This window comes from Equus caballus, chromosome 12 (assembly GCF_041296265.1).
Source record: "Equus caballus isolate H_3958 breed thoroughbred chromosome 12, TB-T2T, whole genome shotgun sequence".
Lineage (NCBI taxonomy): Eukaryota > Metazoa > Chordata > Mammalia > Perissodactyla > Equidae > Equus > Equus caballus.
The window spans coordinates 8,535,243-8,558,851 of NC_091695.1; the positions used below are offsets into that span (position 1 = coordinate 8,535,243).

Sequence of the window (23,609 nt, forward strand, 5' to 3'; positions counted from 1 at the left end):
TAAGAGAGCTGGCATAGAAAGAATTGTTGGAAAAAGTCTCTGAGGAATTAACTAGAGCTAAGACCTGGATGATGATTTGGTGCCAGCCTAGTGAAGATCTCAAGAAAAAGCATCTGAGATTGGAGGCAAAAAAACCTGCAGAACACTTGGCTTTAGGAATGCAAGGCTGTGCTAAAGAATGGGCTGTCTAAAAGCTCATAGCTTCCTAATTTCAAACCCAGAATTCCTATATTCCTCATTTTTTATGACAGTGAATTACTTTCAGTAACTCAAAGAGCACCACGCTCTTTCTGATACTGCCACATGTTTCCTCTGTCTGGAAGATCATTGTTCACACCCACACACACCCAATTCACCTCTGGCTGATTGGTCCTCCAGGTCAGACTAGTCCACTCTCCCTGGGAAGCCTTTCCTCCCAAGTTGGGGACAGGACCATCCACCGGTGTGCTCCCTCAGCTCACTATCCATCCCCCAATTTTAGAAACTATGAGAGGAACTCAAATCAGTTCTAGATAGGTAGAATACAGCAAGTGAGATTTAATTCTAGCAAGTGGGATGGAAACTAAGACTAATGAAATCTAATTTATCAAAAACCTAAGAAATTGTATATTTATTCCTAGAAGTTGTACATTTATTTCCTAAAACAAGTGCAACCACAAACAAGAAAATCCAGTAAAATCCTGGTCATCATAAAGAGTTGGTATTAGAAACAAGATCTGAGACAAAGCCTAGATAGAATACTACATATAGTTCCAGTTTGTATTCCTCAAGAAATACCTAAGTAGAAAAGGAACAGAGAAGAGCAAATAAGAGAGGAGAGAATGGTATTCCCATAAAATTTTGCATGCTATAAAGTGATGAGGAAAATAAAAAAAAAAAAATACAAACTCACAAAAGGTTTGAATAGAATGAACTTGGATTTAATCATAAAATCAGGATATTGAAACTTGGGTGTATATGAGGGAGTAAAAAAAGCTGGGGGTGGGTGTTATAACCTTTAGCTACTTACAAAATGAACAGTCACAATACAATTACTCCATAGAATGTCCTCCCCAGATGTATCAACAACTGCAAGCATCTGGATAAATTAATGGCCAGTGAGTCTGTATCAGGAAAATTCTTTTGAGGCTGACCATCACGCTGTCCTCAGAGCAGCCCTGGTGTCATTGTGAGAATCCTGGGCTGAATGGACACCTGGTCTCATCCATAGTAGTCCTCAGGCTTCAGACTGCCTGATCTATTTGGCAAACTATTTCCAAATAAGATTACTACGTTTATCCTCTGCTCCCCTTTTGAAAATGCTCCTCACTTTGCATATAGCAGCTGGGGAGATACAGCTGTACAGCCAGCCTTCCTGCAAAAACCAGCCTCCCTCCCTCTCCAGCCTCAACCCACATCAATGCAAAACTGCTCTAAAGGAATTAACTACACGTAGTATGCTGTCAGTAATTCCCTCCATTCCTGCTCGAAAATGCTGCTTCACTTATCAAGATAAGTATTTCCGTCTCTCCTTGAATCTGGGCTAGACTTGTTACTTTCTTTGACCAATAGAATGCAGAAGTGACACTTTGCCAGATCTGGGCCTGGCCCTCAAGCTTCTACTCTCACTCTTTTGGAGCCCTGAGCCACCATGTAAGAGGCCCCTGTACCTACCCTGACTGACAGGCCCAGCCACCTCCAGCCATTTCAGCCACTCCAGCTAAATCAGTAGACACGTGAGTGGAGCCATTTGGGGACATTCTGGCCCCAGCTGAGGTCCCAGCTGAATGCAGCCTTATTATGAGTGACCCCAGCCAACAGCAGGAGGAGCAGAAGAACCACCAGCTGGGTCCGGCCAACAAACTGAAATACAATAAATCATGTTTTATAGCTTAAAATTTAAGCCTACTAAGATTTAGCTTTGTTTACTAGGAAGTAAAAGATAATCAATTAACAGAATTTAAACCAGAGTGCTAACTCTCTCAGGGATATTTATATCTTAAGTATTTTCTCTAAAGGAATAAACAGTATAGAGATCTTTTGCAACTTTCAGATAAAATAGCAAGTTATTAATTAAAATTAATAATTTCCAAGGAAGGAAATTAATAATCCAGACATCATTTTATCATTGTTCAGTTCCTGGATTCAAAAATTCTATAATTTATCAAATACCGTATGATTTCACTCATATGTGGAAGATACACACAGATACAGAAGGGCAGGGGGTAAAGGGGCACACATGTAGGGTGACGGATGGAACTGTTTGGTGGTGAACACGATGCAGTCTATAGAGAACTCGAAACGTAATGATGTACACCTGAAATTTACAGAATGGTATAAACCAATGTGACCTCAATAAAAAACTCCTATAATTTATGATGATAGTAAATAAGTTAAAGGACCTATGTGCTAAAATACTTAATGGTTGAAAGACAAAATTAGATGTTACAGGTTTTCCTATCATTTGTTCAACTAAGAATTCAATCATAATTTAGAGATATAAGCAGTTTTGTCAACTACCATCTTATATTTCTAAAGGTTTTATCTAAGCATCTAAAAGAGAAAACATGTAATTAAAATGGAAAAAGAAGTATCAGGTCTTAGAACAACAAAAAAGAAGGGTAACAAGTAACAGCTATCTGGATTTAGAAAATTAGTAGCAATTTTATTTAGGTTAGGATTTTTAACTGTTTTATTCACGTAAAATGGGAAAGCTACCTTTCTAGGGGCAAGAAAACTAAGTCAACACACTAACCACGTTAAGTATGGAAGCTTTATGGAAGATAAAAATAGATTTGTATGGAAATGCTTCCTGCCATCAGATGCTAACAGTCTAACTAATTGAACAAAGAATTACTCAAGAGTTTAGCTGTTCAAACTTTACAAAGTAATATCACAAAGTAACATGTTACTAAAGGTCATATTAGTGTTACAGAATTCAGAGGAGGCAAACAGAAGTTGACAGACTGGGATTTGAGCTGTACCTTAAATAAAAGATTTGAAAAAGGAGAGCAAGGAAAGGATTTCAGGCAGTGAACAGGAGAAGCAAAAGAACTTGCAAGTGTTAGTGTGTGATGCTTAAAGCAGTTCACTAAAAGACGAGAGCGGAACTCAGCAGTCAGGACCTGTGGAAGGCAGAATTCTAAGATGACCCCCAAGGAGCCTTGCCCTCATAAAACCTCCTCCCTTGAGCGTGGGCAGAACATGTGAATATGATATCGTTCCTGTGATTTACCATGGCGTGTGGCAAAAGAAATTTTTGCAGATGTCCTTAAGGTTACTCCTTAGTTGATCCGGGGTTAATCAAAGGCGAGATTATCCAGGTGGACCTCATCTAGTCACATGAGCCCTTTAAATCTGGGCCTAAAGATCAGAGGTGGAGGAAGTCAGAGAGATTCAGGCAGCGGAGATTTTCCCGCTTGCCTTGAAGGAACAACTGCCACGTTGAGAGGGAATGGCCATAATCAGCAGCCAGCAAGAAAACTGGGACCTCAGTCCTACAATGGCAAAGAACTGAATTCTGCCAAGAACTTGAAGGAGCTTGGAAGAGGCCCCCAAGCCTCAGATGAGACTGCAGCCTCTCATCAGGCATGGGAGACACTGAGCAGAGAAGGCAGCCACACCACACCCAATTCTTGACCCATGGAAACTGGGATAATAAGCGTGTGTTAAACTGCTAAATTTGTGGTAATTTGTTACATAGGAATAGAAAACGAATACAGGATCCCAAAGGAGAAGGGTTACCTTCTAGGGAAAACAGAGGTGGATGGTACATTAAAGCTGTCAAAGCTATAATTCTGCCCCGTTACAGGTTAACTTGTGTCAAAGAAATCGCTGAAGGCCAAAATATGTGATATTGGGGCTTCTCTCAAACTCCTCACCATCCTTCATCCATGCTCAGGCTCTAGAGTCAGGTAGATCTGAGTCCAAAGCTGAGCTCTGCCACTTACCAGCCATATGATGTTGGCCAAATTACTTAACTAGGCTACGCCTGAGGAGTACACAAAGCTTAACAGGAACTATGAGTGCACAGTGCCCAGTACGTATTAAACTTTCAACAAACGTTAGATGATGATGACTGCCATTATTCAGCAGCTTTATCCCCAGGTAAGAGAGTGGACTTCTATGCCTTAAAATAAGATGCTGAGAACAAGGGGACTCCATCACTTGCCACTTCTCTATTTCAAAACTTTGGAACACTTCCTGTTTGTCTTTGTTTGAACTCCTTGGTATGACATACATGAAACCCTTATGAACTGCCACCAATTTCACCTTTACACATTTATTGCTTATTCTGCCTGAATCAGCACCTTGCTCCAAGCCTTTCACCTGGTTGGCTGCTCTCCTACACATGCGCCCTTATACACCCCAATTATCCTATATTTCAATTGCTAACCTGCCAGCATCCCACTATACTGCAGATTGCTCAGTGGTCAAATTTCCATACCCAGATCCTAGCAGAGTACTAGGAAAAACGCAAATAAGCCATACTTTTTTTCTTGCTGAGGAAGATTGGCCCTGAGCTAACATCTGTGCCAATCTTCCTCTATTTTGTATGTGGGACACCACCACAGCATGGCTGATGAGTGGTGTGTAGGTTCTTGCCCTGGATCCAAACAATGAAGCCCTGGCCACGGAAGCCTAGTGGATGAACTTAACCACTACACCACCAGACCGGCCCTGCTATACATTCTTTAATGAATGTGCATTACTTCAGTCCTCTAAGAAAAGCGGCAAGAAAAACCAACCAATGCTGGGGTCACTGCTACCACATCAGGAAGTAGTGTTTAACACTTGCCAATTATTTTTGTTTTCCAGCAATACACCAGCGTAGGGAAGCGGTCAAAATTCTCATCCTCCTTTTCCCAAAGAGAAAACCAAAAGCATAATGAGCTTAAATAAAAATTGACACACAAAGCTACAAGGCAGCCCGGAAAGACCTAAAACGACACAACTAACTAAAAGCCAGAGGCCAGCCAGGCGCTCCGCCTGCGCGTGGGTTCACTGGGGCGAAGAGCTTCTCAAACTTGAACGCACAGACCGGTCGGCGGCGCCTCCTGTTAAAAGGCAGCCTCGGGCGGGGAGGGGAAGGGCGAGGGCGCGCAGGTCCGACGCGGCCGGTGTCCAGCCCAGGCCGCCAGCAGGGCAGCCACCGGGAAGCCCTGACACCCGGCCGGGCCCGCTTCGGATGAGCTGTAAATGTGGAAGACATCCCGCCTTCGAAGGCTCAGGACAAAAATAAAATATCTCAAAGACGTGCACAGATCTCAAACTGAACTACTACTATATCGTATACAAAGGGTTAAACCAAGTGTGTCACTGATTTCCTTCTGTTTACCACTGACAACTACACACGTGGCTCGCGGCTGGCGGATTTCGCCTGGACAGCGCTGCCCCACGCTAACCACCCTCCCAACTGGGAAGCTTCCACCAGTGAGACCTCAAGAATAAAAGAGAACGCGTCTCTTCCCTTAGGTGTTTCGAAGGCATTCCCAACTATTTTACACAACCAGAAAATAAAACAAAAACCGACGTTCAACCAAACTGACAGGCCCTCCGAGCCCTTCTCACGGCGGCTCGGGCTCCACCCAGAACGCTCCTTTCCTCTCCCTCCGGTCCCCACGCTCCGAGATCGCGTCGCGCTCACGGAAACAATACCAAAACCGCGGTCCTCGACCCGAGGCCGGGCTGGCCGAGCCGCCCAGACCGAGGCTGAGAAGCCGGGCGTCAGCGGGCAGCGCCCTTCGGCTCCTCCTCCTGCAGCACCGACCTCCCCAAGATGGCGGGCGGCGAGGTCCCGCTTCCGCTTCCGGTGTGAGCGGCCCGGCCGGGGGGGCAAGATGGCGGCGGCAGTAGGGGTCCGCGGCCGGTGCGAGCTGCCGCCCTGCTCCGGCCCAGGCTGGCTCCTCAGCCTTTCCGCGTTGCTGAGCGTGGCGGCTCGCGGGGCCTTCGCCACCACGCACTGGGTCGTCACAGAGGACGGGAAGATCCAGCAGCAGGTAGCGGCCAGGGCGTCCCTCTCCGCCCGCGCCCGCCCTCGCCCCCGGGGATCCCCGGCACGGCCCCCGGCTGTTTGGCTCCGGCGGCCCCGCCCCCAGCCTCGGTTCCCACGGTCCCCGCGCCGCGCCCGGGCGACCCCGGCGCTCAGACCCGGCACCGCCCCCTCCCCACTGGCGTCCGGGCCCTGGCCTCGGCCGCCTGCAAGTTCTCAGGCTTCCACCCCGGGGCCGCGCGCCGCGTGGGGAGGGTCGCCGGCTGCGGGGGGTCGGGCCCTGGGGACATGTGCTCGTGCTCGGGCTGTGACACCACAGATTCATTATCCCTGCCCCTGGTGCCTCCGGGGCCCACGCGTCACCTGCCCTCCCCAGGAAGTGGAAAGCAGGTGGCAGCGCCGGGGCGTGCGCGAGTCCCAGGGCGGTGACAGCTTCGGCGCCCCTGGGCAGTGGGTCATTTAATGCCACTTCCCCCGTCTCCTCTCGCACGTGCTGGAATTCTCGTGAGGCTGTAGTGGTCCCAGCTTGGACCGTGACCCAGTCCAAAGGGGCTCATGAGACAACACACACTCTCCTTGCGGAGGGATGCTGAAGCTGCTCAGGCGGCGGTGCCTGCATCTTTTCAGCTGTAACTGCCCTGGTTCGTTTCCCAGTGTACTTCGCCCTGTTTCATTACCTAGTTCCTGTGACCCAGCCCCGCAAGGAGGATGTGCGATTTCCTGGCTTCTTGTATGCCTGCTCTCATTCCTTCGAGGAGAGACTGCTTTTCTTACATAACTTTATGATCGCATTTTGTGAATGCTGCTGATGCCTGAAGAGTCCGCGTGTGTGTGTTCTGCTACAGAATCTTGGTAAACTTAAGGACTTCCAACTCGTGAGAGCAATCCTGCAAAGTCCAGCAAACCCTGACAAAGTGAAGGGTGTGTCGCATCCCGTTTCACCCACCGATCTCAAATGTATTAACATTGTCGTGTGAAATTACTGGATTTGGGGGCTGTGTGTAATGAATGGTGATAGGAACACAATGCAGGGTTTACTTTTGTGTAAAGTGAGGTTCGCGTTTAGTTTAGCCATGTGGTGGCAAATTTTCTCTCAAGTGTAATGAGTGAGTTCAACAATTTAAAAGTCAGCGTTGGTATTGGTGTGTGGTTTTCAGTACATCTGAGGAAATACTGACTTCCTATTGGGTGGCGTTTTCTCTAAACCTAACTTTCATTAGAAAAAATTTCCTTTCCGTGGCCCTACCAGCTGAGATTTAAGATACTGTGTGTGTTTCAGAAACCCTAGAAAACACTGCAAGTTCATCTCTTTAACAAAAGGTTGCAAGTCTTATGTGAGTTCTGGTTGCTTCCACCCTTTGGGTCCTAATGGTGATTTTCCCTGAGGTCCTCATGAAGGGATATGTGGAATTAAGTCCCTTCTGCTGCAATTTGGGGAGCCCTTCTTCTATCGGCTCTTCTGCAATATTGTTTTTGGTCACAGCTATTTATACCCTATGACATTGACTTCTCCTTCCCTTTTTGGTGTCCTGCCACTCAGCTGAGAAAGTAACCCATCTGAAAACTGAATGCTGGTAGAAATGTGTTATATGCTGAACACTGCAATGGGCAAGTAGAATCTGATTTGGGTTTTGTTTTATAACAAATTCCTACTTTTGGCACATTGGGTATATATGTGTTAGTGACAAAAGGTAGAGGTTGCTGGTAACTTGCCTCAGAAAGGGAGAAATTGGAAGAATCTTCTGGATCTCTGCCAAGTCACCCCTGCAGTAGGTAGTTAAGCTTAAAGTTAGGAAAGCAAGATTTTTTTACTGCATGCCTTTTTAAATTATCCTTTTTAGTGAATTTTCCAGTACTTTGCTACATAATATTTACAGTGTTAAATTCAGGCAACCACAAAGTGTTATACCAGAAGAAATAAAGTTGGTGACTACAGTATAACAATAAGAGGCAAGGAAAGAGAAGTGGGTTTAATCTGAGGAAAAAGCAGCACGTATAGATAAACTAAGAGAGCTGGATGCCATGGTCAGCTTCTGAGTTCCACTCTGATAGCTGTGCATCCATTACCCAGACTGCCCTTCCTGGCAATAATTTGAATGCAAGTAGAATCCAAACCTCAATTTAGATTGTAATTAAGTATCACATTTGGATATACTTATTAAAGAATTGAAAGATTCCTTTAGTACCTGGATTTGGCTATACTGCAGATCTATTCATACGTTCAGAAACATAATTAATTAAAAGCTCAGTATATATGCCATGTCCTATCTAACATACCAAATTCCTTGCTACTTATTTTTGGTTATAATATCTGAGTGAGAGTGGAAGTATGATTTCAGTTTTAAATTTGCCTAATATCAAGGGAACAGCTGAGGGCAAACTGAAATAGCAGATCTTAGAAAACTGGAGTGGCAAATACCTTCTGCAACTCTTCGCCTGATATTTAAACCTGTCCAAATTAGATATAATAGGTCATTGTTTCTTCATAGTGAACGTGGAGAAGTACTTATGAATTAAAAATCTGAATTGCCCAAAGTACAGACTTAAATTGGGACATTTTCAATCATTATAAAGTTTTAAGTACGGTAAGCTGTCTCTCCCAGAAGAGAACGTTCATTTTCTATTTCAAGCCTTAGCAGATGATAAAGATAGGCACCCACAAGTTACACACTGCAGACCTGTGAACTTGCACATATATTGGAAGCCCTAGATCTGTAGGGGAGTTAAACTGGGGCTTCATCAGAGCAAGTGCCCTTCCTCCAGGCAGCCTCCTCAGAATCAAAGCTGGGGCTGCTCCTGGCAGGAGCAGGTGTCGAGGACTCAGCATGGCAGCTCAAGGAGTTGTTCCTTCCCGGAATCCCTGCTCCAGCTAGGAAGCATGCTTTCCATGTCTTTAAGGCTCTGTGTTTGCTGAGCTGCCACTGAACTCCCAGGAGTGTTGTCCAGGGAATCCTGGAGCGGGAATGTGGAGAGAATGCTCCAGTCACTAAGTTCATTTCCCACTGGGGTCAGGACACATGTAAGAAAAGGCCCCTCTTCAGCTTCTCCTCTCCAGCTCTGCACTTTTCTCCCAGCTTTGGGCTTTGGCATACTTCTGAACCCCTGGTGTCCCTGTACCTGAAAACTAGTAAGACCCTCTTGCATCATTTAAGCAAGGGTCCTTAACTTGGAGTCCATGGACTTGAGGAGGGGGCTATTAGAATCCAGTTACTAGGAGGGTGCACAGTGTCCTCTGGCCAATGGATCTTTGGGTTGACTTCATTATGAAGAATAGTCTTCAAGATAAATGCTTTTTGTTTCATTTTGATGTTCTTTTTGCTTAATTACTAGTGTGGCAGCATCTATTTTCTATTTTTATCAAGTATCTAGCAATTGACTTGCATTGAAGGTTAAATAAATTTTTGTGAATTAGCCTTAGAGCCTAACTACTATATATCGCATCGTTTCTGTGGAAAAATTTGTGCTCCATGTTCTAAATTACCAGCTAACAGATGAACTCTTGAAATGTTACCAGTTTATTTGTTGTAGACTTATTGAATCAAGAAGTTGTACTTCTAGCGCTGGGTTCATTGCCTCTGCAGAATCTCTTTCTTCCTAAGTGGAGGTCTAAATATTTAAGTAAATAGAGTATTATCTTTATCAACTCCTTATAACATTATAACATCTGTTTTCTTGGTTACTGTTTCCCTCTCCTCCAGCCTTAGTACCATAGAATTTTAGATTTGGAAAAAATTGTTAAAGAATCTATGGTACGACTCATAGATGAGAAAGTCACCCAGAGTCACACAACTAATGAATGGCATTTAGTGGTGACAAGAAGTGAAGATGTATTTATGTGCAGTAGCGTGCAAGGGAGCACTTTGTACTCAGTAAGTTTGAAGCGCTTGTTTGCCCTCTCACCTAACACCTGCAAATGAAGGTAGAGAAAGAAAAATAAAAGCAAAACCTCTGCGGGTTGTTTTGTGGTAACTTCAAATTGGGGGTGGCTGGGGGAGGGAGGGTCCCAAATAGGTGTGAATTAATTTGAGAGTCACTTAATCATTTTGCCTCCTATTGAGCAAATGTCTTGAGATCCCAGATCCTTTTAAATGCTCAGATCAAGTGAGGTTTCTGACAAAACTGATGCTCTGAAGCCTAGCACCCTTGGCAAAGAACTGTTTCCTAAGTGACTATTTCAGCACTACAACCTGAGGAAGTGCTCTTAGATTTAGTTGGAAAACAGGCTAAATCTTTATCTATTGGTCTTTAATAGCTTCTGCATGAAGGAGTGGTTTAATTTTGGTCTGATGTTAAGTAATATGGTTAATCTGGGAGAGGGCATCCATATGGTACTGTGCTGACAGCTTTGTTTCAGTGCTTTTCAAAACTGCACCCATCTTTTTGTCACAGAGCACTGTTTCTATGTTAGCACACTTCAGGGATGTACCTGGACCCGAGAGGTTGTGATATTATTTACTAACTTGCCAGGCACCTGCTAAACCTTTGCAGTGTGTCCTAGACATTGGCATCAAAGTAATTCTCATTCAATCCATTTTTTTAGATATATCCCAGTATTTGTTTTCTTCTCATAAATTATCCAGATATTAACTTTCTTTATACTGTAGAGTAGTTGTAGGATCTTGGAAATATAGGGAGATAAATTACAACTTGAAATCCTTTTCCCAAATATTTATTGAACAAATGTTTATCGACTGCTTACTTTGCGCTAACCCACTGTGCTTTGATGATATGCTCTTTTCCTTGGCTACTGTGATGCAAAATTCTCATTTTTCTTTAGGGTGAGCAGAACACAGCTCCTTCTTAAACTTTTTTTCCAGGGGGTGCTCTTCTTCATACACTTATCTGCTAGATTAGCGGTTCTAAGACTTTGCACAAAAATAATCTGGGGTGCTTGCTCAAAATACAGATTCCCAGGCCACTCAGCGTGTCAGATTCATTAGGTTGGTGGTGAAGCAAGGATTGTACATTTTTATCAGACTCCTCAGGAGACTATGATGCACGTTCGTCACAGATCATTCTGAGAGATTCAGCTTTAGATATCGCCCTTCCTCCAGCGTCTGTTCCAGCCTTTTCTTTTTACTCTCTACGTGTACCTGGGCAATCTCATCCTTTCTCTGCACTTAAGCTACCATATAGATGCTGAGAATATCCATATTTCTTTGTCTAACTCAGATCTTTTTCTTCAGAGTTAAAGATTCAAGACTTCTCTATTAACTTTTAATTCCATTCTATTCTCTGCATTAACTTTTCATTCCATTATTTTTTAATTCTCTAGGTACTTCAAGCTTAATAACACCAAATCCAAATGCATCTCACCCTATACCTGTATTCTGCCCTGTTTTCCCAAATTTAATGAAAGACGCCACCATTTACCATCCACCCATTTGCCCATGTCAGAAATCTAGTTGTCATCTTTAACTCCTCCTTCTTCCTTACCCCTCACCCACATCTTTCAATTTCACTTTCTAATTATATCTTACTGTTTTTTTTAAAGATTGGCACCTGAACTATAACATCTGTTGCCAATCTTCTTTTTTTCTTCTTCTTCTCCCCAAAGCCCCCCAGTACATATTTGTATATTCTACTTGTAGGTCCCTGTGGTTGTGCTATGTGGACGCCACCTCAGCGTGGCTTGATGAGTGGTGCTAGGTCCGCGCACAGGATCTGAACTGATGAAACCCTGGGCCGCTGAAGCGGAGCACGTGAACTTAACCACTCGGCCACAGGCCTGGCCCCTATATCTTACTTCTTCCAATAGCCACTACCATTACCCTACTTAAGGCCATCCAATTATTGCTGCAGCTGCCTAACTGCTTTCCCTGTCTCTAGGCTTGTCCCGCTTCCAGTCCCTTCTCTCCACAGTGCAATTCGATTAATCTTTTGAAACCTTCTTGTTTTTGCTTAATAAAAATTTGAGTTACAGACGTAATGCATGTCATTGTAAACGTAAATGTCTTACATTGTGGGAGTATTTAAAGTCACGAAGTGAAGTCTTCCCACCTCTACCCATTCTTACTCCCCAAGGAAAACTACCTGTAACAGTTTGGTACAGATCCTAGGATATGGGCAAAATTCTTTAACATGTCTTATGACCTGCCCTTCCTTCTCTCCAGCCTTATCTCTGCTCATCCTTGTGTGCCCCCCCCCCACCCCAGAGTATACACACATATACACTTAGCCATACTTAACTTTTTTTTTTAAAGATTGGCAACTGAGCTAACATCTGTTACCAATCTTTTTCTTCTTCTTCTTCTCCCCAAAGGCCCCCAGTACATAGTTGTATATTCTAGTTGCAGGTCCTTCTGGTTGTGCTATGTGGTACGTCACCTCAGAATGATGTGATGAGCGGTGCCATGTCCGCACCCAGGATCCAAACCAGCAAACCCCTGGGTCACTAAAGCAGAAGGCGCAAACTTAACCACTCAGCCACAGGGCTGGCCCCTAGCCATACTTAACTTTTGTCAGTGTCCCCAGATAAGTTCTGCTCTCACTTGCTTCTGTGCCTCTGTGCACATTCTTCCTCCAGAATGTCCCAATCTGGCTAACTCATGCCCTTTACAACTTTAACATCACTTTCTCGGAGAAGCTTCTATGATGCCCAAATTTGAATAAGCTTTTCCTTCCATGTGCTTTCAGAGCATCCTTTATTCCCTTATGAAAGCACTTACCATACCACGTTATGTCTATTTTCTTAGTAAATGCCATCCTAGACTATTACATGCTCCGTGAAAGGAGTGGCTGTATCCATCTTCTCAGCAACTCCAGCATCTCTCACACTGCTTGATCATATAGCCTACAATGGTATCTGTTGAATGGATGATATGAGGAAATGTGAGAAGTGCTTCCTGCATTTTAGGAATTTACTATTTGTCTGAATGAAGCTGTACAATACTCACTAATGTGATAGTCATCTGGAGACTAGCCTAATGGAAGCCTCAGAATTCCAGAAGATCTTTAAAGTTCTAAATAACCCATCAGTGACTCTGGCCTTAGGCCTTCAAAACGAGTGCTGAACACAGGTGAGAAGAGCCATAATTTCAGAGATTACTCTTGCCTGTCTACTATGGTCAGGTTGTGTGTGCAAGGGAAGTCATCCTCTTGGTCGCTGATGTTATATCTAAAAGGTCAACTCTATTGCTCAGACATCAGAAAAAATGGAGAAGCGAGAAGAGACAAGAAAAAATAGTAAACGAGAAAAACAGAACCAAGAATCGGAAAGGGCAGAGGTGAGGTAGGTGGGAAATGAATGGCAGCCTCATGTTGAGGGATTCGGGTCTGCCGTGAGGTTCAGCAGTTGTGCAGTTCAGAAGCAGCACTGTTGAAACGAACAGAAGGCAATCTGACAGTGAGGAGGAGGCGGGCTTACCAGCTGGTCAGGTCGAAAATTAGAGCGGCTTTGCACGCCAAAGTGTAGGGAGCCGGCCGAGCTCCATCCCCTCCGTCTCTGCTCTCCTCTGCGATGGTAATAGCAAGGGGAGTTCCCCTGCTGAGGGCTCCTCCATAGCCAGACAGCTCCAGAGAACTGCTGTGCTCGCAGACTCTCTCCCTCTCTTCATTTAGGTCTCTTTTAAACCCACTCCAATCAGTCCTTGTCCCCATAGCTCTTGTCAGGATACCCGAGGTCTTCCATATTGCCAAAATCAGTGCTCAGTTCTCAGTCATCTTACTTAATCTTTTAGCAGCCCAGCGTTTGTCCTCATCCCATATTGAACTATTTTCTTACACGGCGTCCAGGACATACACTCTTGGTTTTGCTTCTAAATCCCCGACCATGACTTCTCCTTCTCCTCTGCTGAATTCCTCTTTTCTCCATGAGTCTGAAGTACTGGGGTGCCCCTTTTCTTCCCTCTGACTTGTGCTCACCAGATGATCTTATGCAGACTCATGGCATAAAATACCACATGTATTCTGAGAACTCCCAAATCCTATCTGCAGTTTCTCCCTGAACTCCAGACTCATATATCCAACTGCTTACTCAACATGTCCACTTCGACATCAAAAATACATCGTGTTCTGAACTGAACTCTTGATTTCCCACCTGTTACTAAATTGCTCAGGTCCAAAATCTTGGTCTATTCCTTGACTCTTTTTGCTCTCACATCTCATACCCAATCTATCAATAACCTGTGAACTTGACTTCCGAATCATATCCTGGATCAAGCTTGTCTTTCCACCTCTGCTTCTGCCTCCCTTGTACAGCCTCTGTTTCGCTCTCTCTCCTAGCTTCCACATTTGCCGCATAGAGTCTGTTCTCCCCAGAGCAGCCAAATTGATCTTTTAAAAACCATAGTCTGGTCATGTCACTCTCTTAGGGGTCATGCAGGAAGGGAAGCAAAGAGCATCAGAAAACCTTTGGTGGTTTCCCATCACACTTCAAGAATCAAACCTGGAGTTTTCACCATGGCCTGTAAGGCCCTGCAAGATCTGGGACCTGGCCCCCGGCCACCTCTCTGCCCCGGATGCCACTTTCCTTCTTGTGTGTTGTGCTCCAGCCACAACAGCCTTCAGATGTTCTTCCAAGCGCCAAGGTCGTTGCTTCTTGCTTCAACAAGACCTTTGTTCTTGCTCCTTCCTCTGCTTGAAACGCCCTTCTGCAGGCATCATCATGGCTCATCCCCTCTCCTCGTTAAGGTCTCTGTTCCTGTGTCACCCATTTTCTGACCACACTGTCTAAAACGACATCTCCTTCCATCACTCTGTCTTCTTACTCTACTCGATTTTTCTTCGTGACACTTATTACCGGCACTCTATTGTAATGGCTATCTTGCTGCAAGAACATAAGCTCTATGAAGGCAGCAGCCTTGTTTTGTTCAGTGAAGTAACCCTAGTGCCTAAAGCAGTGCTTGACACGATGCACACTCAGGAAATGTTGAATAAGTGAGAGAGAGAGAGTGCGAGCGTGTCTGTGTGCAGGCAGTATTTACTCCGGAAATAGCTCTTACATCCGCAAGATATCAGCAGATTGAAGGGCCACCGTTTTAGTAGTCTGAAGGAAGGAGGTGCGTTTACTTTAAACGGGACAGGCCAATTCATTCATTCTCTCTGTTACCAATGAAAGGTCTAGACAACCTAAGGCTTCTCTAAGAACATGGTATCTCTGAACCAGAGTTGTAAAACGGTGCCTCGGATAATCTACTTTCCTGCTGACTACTGGGATATATTACTTCTCCAACATACCATTTATGATATGCTCAAAGAACTTATATTTGAAATTGTGGCATTATTTAAATTAATTAAATATTATAGAAGCTTAAGTAAGTCACTATTAAGAAATTTCTTTAAACATGTACCCCCAAAAGCATCTATTAAAAATCTATAAGATCGTGACAGTTTTATATAGGCCAAAGTATATATTTGCTTCCAAGACATACTGTTAGGAATTCACACTGGTCAGATCATATTGTGCCTCCCATATATGTTTACTCAGTAGTAACTACTTCATGAGTCTAACTTTTGAAAAGAACTCATTTGTGTATTTTTTGCTAACATCTTTCTTCAGTCCACTTTTCCTCTGAGACGCTTAGTTATTTCAGTTAAAATCAGGTCACTGGCAAGAGGGACTCCACTCCCCTCCCCCCACGGTTGGTCCTTTCTACCTTTACCCTAATTCCTTGGTGGGGAATTGAGATGGGTAATTAATCTTTGGTAACACTCGAGAGTCGTACATGCCAAAAGTGGTCAAAGTCAGGAACATTGTTATTTGCTGCGTGCTTTACTGGGTGCCTGTTCCTACACTTGGCACTCTTGGCTCACTCGTTCAATACATGTCTGAATGCTTTGTGTTAGGTACTCAGAACACAGCTGTGAGGGGGCTACAGGCTCTGCCTTCATAGAGTTTCTTTTCCTACGGTCATAGGTGGAAGTGACTCTAGTTAAGGATGTCAACCAGTAACATTTTTTGTAATAAAAACAGTTTAGTGTCTGTGTTTCACTGAACACTTTATCAAGTGTTTTTTATTTGTTCTCTCATTTTATCTCGTACAGACCCAGTAGGATGTGGGTATTGATTGATCTCTATTAAAGAAAGAAATGCAGGCTGAGTGTGGTTAAACTCCTTGCCCAAGGACATGCAGGAAGGGAGTGGCAGGGTGTGGACTCTAATAAAGATCTGACTCTCGAAACTCTGTTTTCTTTCTGCACTGCTAAACACTGCTACTAACATAAAGAAAAATATTTCTGTAGTTTTATTTGTAAAACAGTCATCAAGTTAAAATTTTCCTTTTTAAAATTTTTTCAATTCTGTAATTGAATTAAAGACTATAGAATACATGATCATTGTTGAAAAAAATTTTCAAGCTACTTAGCATGTAATAAAATGAAAAGTGAAAGTTTCATAACTACCCACAGTCATTCTTCCTGGAAGCAGTCATAGAGGATTATTTGTGTATTCTTCCAAAACGTTTCTATGAATTTGCAAACACATATATAGTTTTCTTTTAAAACACACAACTGGAAACATTTTGTCTCACCGCTAGCCTTTATTCACTTAATAAGACTTAGGCATCTGCCTGTGTCAGAAATTGAAAGCTACCCTCTTCTCCCTTAAGACTGCGTAGTATTTTGTAATTTATTTAACCAGTTCCCTGGTGATGGACATTTGAATTGTTTCCAGGTTTTTACTACCGTAAACAATGTTGCATTGAGTGAACATTGTTTCCGGGTCTTTACTACCATAAGCAATGTTGCATTGAGTGAACTTGCTTACATGCTTCCATGAGTATGTTGCGTATATCTGTAAGATGAATTCTTTGTAATGGAATTTCCTGGTTCTAAAAATGCATTATATTTAGTTCTCTTAGATATTGCCAAATTGTCCTAAAGGGCTGCATCAGGAGTGTTTGAAAATGACCAACAGTGTTGAGGCTATGTAAAACCTTTGTTCATAATCCAGTTTTAGTGAAAGACCACTTATTCCATCCAGTGCCCTTAGCTAAATAGTGTTGTGGCCATCAGTAGAAGTATGAACAAAAGAGAGTCTTCACTTTGGTTTTGTTATCTTCATAGAAAAATTACACCTTTGTCACTAATGCTTATTTCATCCTTGCTGGGACTGCAGTCCAAGAAATGAGTCGTGCTGAGCTGTTTTCCCCCACAGTTGATGCCCCAGTGTTTTGATGAGTAATCAGGTTGAACTTTCTTCAGTCCTGTCTTTTAGAGTAGCAATTTCCAGCATGAGATAGCAGAGTAATTTCTTGGCTGTTGAGTTTGCCATGACCTGTGCGATGATAAAGTTACTGAGTTCAATTTCTGGCACCAATTTTAGTGTCCCTTTTCCAATATTTGACTGAAAAATCTGGCATAACTTGGGCTGCCAAAACAAAATGCCATAAACTGGGTTACTTGAACAACCAAAGTTTATTTTCTCCCAGTTCTGGAGGCTAGAAGTCCAGGATGAGAGTACCAGGATGGTCAGGTTCTGGTGAGGGCCCTCTTATTGCCTTACAGATGGCTGCATCTTGCTGTGTCCTCGCATGGCAGAGAAAAAGAGAAAGCAAGCTCTCTGGTGACTCCTTTTATAAGGGCACTGACCTCATCATGAGGGCCCAACTTCACGATCTCATTTAAACCTGATGACCTCACATAGGCCCCATCTCCAGTTATCATCACATTGCGGATTAGGGCTTCCACATACAAATTTTGGAGAGAGACACAATTGAGTTCTTAGCACCCCTCTGACGAAATTTTCAAGCTCACACCTGTTTTCTTCATCACCGTAATGCCTGGCATTATGTCTGGTACTTAGTGAGTGCTTGTTTTAGTTTTCCATTGCTGCTGTAAAAAGTTACTGCAAACTTAGTGGCTTAAAGCAACACAAATTTATTATTTGACAGCTCTGTCGATTAGAAGTCCAACCCATATTGCACTGGGCAAAAAAATCAAAGGGACTTGGGCTGCCTATCTTTCTAGAGGTTCTAGAGGAAGAGTTCATTTTTTTGCCTTTTCCAGTTTCTAGAAGCCACCCACATTCCTTGGCTTTTGACCCCCTTTCATTGCATCTTCAAAGCCAGCAAGATTGCATCTCTCTGACCATTCTTCTTTAGCCACCTCCCTCTCACTTTGACCTCCCTATTCCACTTTTAAGGACCCGTGTGATTACATTGAGCAGGTTCGTGGACATCTTTCTTGGTCCCTTATTCAGTGTTCAGTAAAGATTTGCTGCTGGAATGAGAGTTCCTTCTGAGTTACATATAAAACGGCTCTAAGTGTACAGTTACATTGTTTCTGTATATGTTTACAAGAATATCCTAAGTATACGAGTGAGAAATATCCATGACTTTTGTGTCCTGATGTGGCATTTCCTTTTCTTTCCTGGTAAAGTTGTATATTGTCTACTTTATTCATTATGTTGTTTGTGTATTTCCTGGTGATATAAATCAGAAAATGTAGACTGGTAGCACTTTTATAAGAAATTGTTCATTTGTTGTTCATGTTGAAAATGGTTACTAACTTACTAGATAAATGGGGATTGTTTGACGTGAGTGTTCTAATACAGTTGGCTGCAACACCAAACATGTTCAAATCTAGATTATAACTATATAATATACTTCAGATACCTAGATTATTTTATGTGAGTTTGAGCATTTACTATTGTGTCTTCCAAGAACTGTGAAAATGAGAAGGTAAAATCAAATTTAGGGTAAAACTTTAGAAAATAGAAATATAAGGCCGTAAAAATTCATGTGATGGTCAGGATTCAAGGTTTTTGTTTATTTAAAGTTCATTTTCAGTTTTGATAACTTGATATCCTACAAAATTCGTTTTTAATTTCTCATTGAAATACCATGCGTGTACTCTAACAGCAAAAAGAAGTCATCTTTAACCAAAATATTTCCAAATCCTGACAGTTCATAATAGTAGTGTTTTATTGATTTCATATGATTAAATGCTTCTAGTAAGCGATCTGTTTACACTACATATTAAAGTTTCGACAGTTACAATAATTGTTGGAAGCCAATGTAAGTAAGTCCCTCTTGAGGCTGAGGCTAGAGTGATATTTTATGAATTTGGGCTTCTCTAGATCTGGAAGAAGGTGTAAATCCATGATGGTCAGACTTGAATCTTGAAAAGAAAGTTGCCTGCAAAGTGAGGTGACAGACTTTTCTGCCTTCCTTATTCTATCCCTCAAAAACTCATCCTGCATGCCACTGTATTAGCTTGACAGGGGTCACAAAGGTGAAGTTTCCTTGGACAATCATTTGAAAATGGCAGTGAATTAGTTTGAGATAAGGCCAGAGTCTGAGGGGAGAAAGGTAAGGAACAAGAAAATACAAAAGATGTGTCTTTTTTAGTGTTTTGCCTAGCCCCACATCTGTGAGAGCAATTTTACAAGATTGTTCCTCAGACCCAAGCTTATATTTAACATTACAATTTATTGGTGGTGTTATTTTCAAATACAATATGGGGCCGGCCCAGTGGCATACTGGTTAAGTTCACATGCTCTGCTTTAGTGGCCTGGAGTTCATGGGTTCAGATCCCAGGTGCAGACCTACACACTGTTCATCAAGCCATGCTGTGGCAGCATCCCACATACAAAACAGAGGAAGATTGGCATGGATGTTAGCTCAGGGACAACCTTCCTCAAGCAAAAAGAGAAAGATTGGCAACAGACGTCAGCTCAGGTCCAATCTTCCTCACACACACACACACACAAAAATACAATAAAGCATGTTGCATAGCGCACTGAAGTTTCATTTTAAAAAGTTGACCTGTAGATAACACTTTTTTTTTTTCGAGGAAGATTAGCCCTGAGCAAAAATCCCTGCCCATCTTCCTCTACTTTATATATGGGATGCCTACCACAGCATGGCTTGCCGAGCAGTGCCATGTCTGCACCAGGGATCCAAACTGGCGAAGCCCGGGCCACCGAAGCGGAACGTGCAAACTTAACCGCTGCACCACCAGGCCGGCCCCAGATAACACTTTAAAAAAAAAAAATACTTTATAAATTTAAGTCATATGTGTTCACTGTAGAAAAAGTCAGGCACCTCAAACCAGAAGAGACTAATCACTTAGGATTCTGCCAAGTAGAAACCACCATTCATAAAATATGATGTATAAACTTGCAGATGGATTCAAAGAAAGGCAGTGAGAAAGATTTTTTTATAAGTACACAAAAGAAGAAATACATATGGCCAAGAAAGAGATGAAAATGTACTCACCCAATGACTGTTGTTAGGAATTTAAAATGATTCAGCTATTCTGGAGAAAAGCTAGCAAAAGAATATAAATTTAAAAGTACAATCCCTTCAACCTAGCCATTCTCTTTCTAGGAAGGAAATAATTAGATAGCTACCCAATAAATTTAAGTGTAGGGAGATTCATCACAATATTGTTTAAAAGAGAGAATAACTAAAAACCCAAACTAGTAAGAACCTAGGTAAATGACTTTAATAATAACCGCTAAATATGATGATGTAGATCTATATTTACTGGGAAAGAAGTCTGATAAAATTCAGGGAAGAGTGGAAAAGGGAAGGATGCAATATAGTAGCTATATTATGGTCCCATTTCTATAAAAATATTTATCTACATATCTGTATGTATATATGTGCACAGAAGTTATCCTGACATGATATTTATATCTAGTAGCAGATATCTCTGAAGGTGCGATTTCAAGTAATTTTAATTTTCTTTATATTGCCTATATTCTGTTCATTTTTACAGTAACATTTAGCTTATAATCAGAAAAAAGATTTAAGTCGAAATTTGTTAGAATTAAGTTGCGTAAGGACAGAGAGAGCTGAGCTTGCCTATAATACAAGAGCAACTTAATTGCTCAGAAATAGCTAGCCACTGCTAATTGGAGCCTTGGTTTAATTTGACAAATTGACAGTTTAAAAGAAACTTTTAACTGCAGCTTTGGAAATATTCCCTGCCTAGGGCGAGTACAAATTCATATGGACAAGTTGGAAGAATGATAATTTCATTTGTTTGAACATCAGGTTACTTCAGTGGTGTAGGTTGGGCTGGTTAAAATGTAATACTTTCATGATAGTGTTAAATCTTTTATAGAGGTAGGATTTGAAATGATAAGGAACTTTAGAAGTCATTAGGTTGGGTTCCCTCAGTTTATAGATGAGGAAATGGAAGCCCAGGCAGGGAAGGTAATTTGCTTAAGGTCATACAACTAGTCATAGATCTGTCAAGGACTTATTTTTTCCTGATTCCTGGTGGCTTAGCCACCTTAGCTCCTTTCCAGATAGTCATCAGTGAATGGTAGTACCTTAGAAGATGGAGATGGAGTATCTAACAAATGTGACATCCGACACCTTCATCAAACAATCGACAATGTATTGAGTGCCTAACATGTACCTGAAAGCATATTAAGTACTGAAGGTAGAAAGAGGAATACCAAAAAAAAAAAAAAAGTGGAGGAGAAGTAGACATACAATAATTAAACAATATAATAAATGCTATTAAAGAAGTGTGTATGAGGTACTATGGGAGCTTGAGAGAAGGACGGCCTCGCAACAGAAATGTCGTTGGAACCAGGTTATTTGGCCTTTGCCAAAAGCATAGAGCTAGAAATGCATTCCAAGTCGAGGAATGAGCATGTGCAAAGGCACAGTGGCTCTTAAAAGATCAGCAAGGATAAGAAGATACTCTAGGCAGAGGGCCTAAAGAAAATTAGGCAGAGGGCCTTAAGAAGTAGCCTCAAGACTTTCTGTATTGAAAACTTTCATTGGAATGTTGGGATGAATTCTAAGTACAACAGATACAGTTTGATCAAGGGCTCAAACGGTGTAACCAGGATGATTTTTTCTCTGTCTTCGTTTCTCTGCTTCTTTAACCCCATTCTCAGGCCCCCTGTGGGTATAGGATGGCTGGTCCCCACTAGCTTAAATGAAAATTCTGGATTAGAGTCTTTTTAGTACCAACTGACCTCTAAGTTAATGTCCCATCTTGGAAATAATCACCATGACCAAGGGAAAGGAGTCCACTGCTCAGGGCTTCCCATGTGGGGAAGGATGCTTCCAGACAAACAAGCGGTGCTTTTGCCACAAGAAGGGGATTGCAGATCCCGGATGGCAAAACCTGTAAACATCTGCTGAGTGGGAGCATTTAAGGCAGAGGTGAAATCTTGGTTGCTTTGAAGATTTATGTTTTCCACCATATTGCCTCAATATTTAAATAATCTAAAATTCTGAATAAAAGATTTGAAATATTCCATCCCTAGTTTCTAACTTAAGGGGAAATTTTTAAAAATGAATATGGCTTAATGTAAGACTTCACTCATCAGTTTCAAACTGCCGTAGGGAGAAAAGTGAGTTGCGCATTAATATTGCTTTCATGTACTCATTTGAATACCATTTTTTTAAAAAAATAGGTAAAAATGTTCAGCATTTGTGAAGAGTTAGTTGCATATGAGGGCTGGAATTAATGTTAAAATAGAAATATTCAATTTCCATCATAAAGGACCATTGGAAAATGATTGACACAAACTTGCTTGTGTAGAACTCAAAAGTGTTTATACCCTTACATTGGTTATTTTAAGTTTGAAATGTTCGCACTTTCTCTCATTTGGCAGTGAAGTAATTACTCTTACATAGTGACATTTCCATCTGTTACCATGTAAATTTACTACTGAATTCACAGAGAGAGGGCTCAGGATTAGAGATGTAGATATTAATGATGTCTTGGTTAAGACAGCAGCAAATCAAATATATGAAAATGTGCTTGATACGAGTAAGATATTTACTGCTGTTAAATATAATTGGATACATGTATTTAGATGATGTATTCAAAGGAAAATAAAATTAAATTGCCTTACATGGTTTGTCATTTTTTCAATTAAAATAAATTCCTCCAGTAACAGTGAAACTTTGTTGACCTGGAACTCTTAGAGAATGAATCCTTCTGGATAGGAGAATTCCCTATAGCTAATTTCCAAATACTCGATCACTTTTTTCCGGCGGTGTAAATATTGCTCTAAAATATAGTTCGTATTTCTTCACCTTCTTAAGTAGAGCAAATTGAAAATAAGTCCACTTTTTCTTGATGATTCAGATCTTTACAATCATCGTTTACTGTACTGTGCAGTAGGGTTGTTTGTCCCTGTGAAAAAGTCATAAAGTGCTTTGAGATCTTGTGTACGTGTTACATCCTTTTTAACCTACCTCTCTCTAGTTCCTGTCACTTTTTGTTCCTGGGTTTATAGCAGCGTCTTCTAAATGCCGAAGATTTTGAAAGCATATTACCATTCCTTTTTACGTTGTGTATAAAAATAGGAGTACATACACTCCAAATACATTGACTCATAGTGGTCCTGGTTCATAGAGGCATAATGAACTCTAATTGGTTGAATGGATGTTGTAGTATTTAGAAAGTTGTCAAACATACTCTCTTCCATAATCTTCTGAGGAAGAGCTATTCGAAAAGAGAGAAATTCAAGCTGAATGGCATTTGCCAAAGATAATTATAAAGTCTTAAAATTTAAGAACTTGAAGGTACCTCAATAAAAATATATGTCAGGCTCTAAATCTTCTACAACCAACCCTTCTCTGGCAAAGGTCCATGCCATTTGCTGCCACATCAAAAAGAGAAACACAGCTGTCGGTGGACTCCCTTCCTTCCTTCTGCTAATAATTTTGTCTTTATACCTCCTCAAGCTGCTGTATCTTTGTTGAACTAAAGGCTT

General features: G+C 41.9%; 1 protein-coding gene across 2 annotated transcripts in view; it reads left to right on the forward strand.

Annotated features, from left to right (window-relative positions):
* Positions 1–4,534: 4,534 nt before the first annotated feature.
* TTC17 (tetratricopeptide repeat domain 17) overlaps positions 4,535–23,609 on the forward strand; it is a 116,319-nt gene continuing 97,244 nt past the window's right edge. For both annotated transcript variants that reach the window (XM_023653901.2, XM_070229328.1), the window contains exon 1: positions 4,535–5,978. In XM_023653901.2, the coding sequence (XP_023509669.1) occupies positions 5,820–5,978 (159 nt within the window). In that variant the 5' untranslated portion in view covers positions 4,535–5,819. The remainder of the gene's footprint in view (positions 5,979–23,609) is intronic.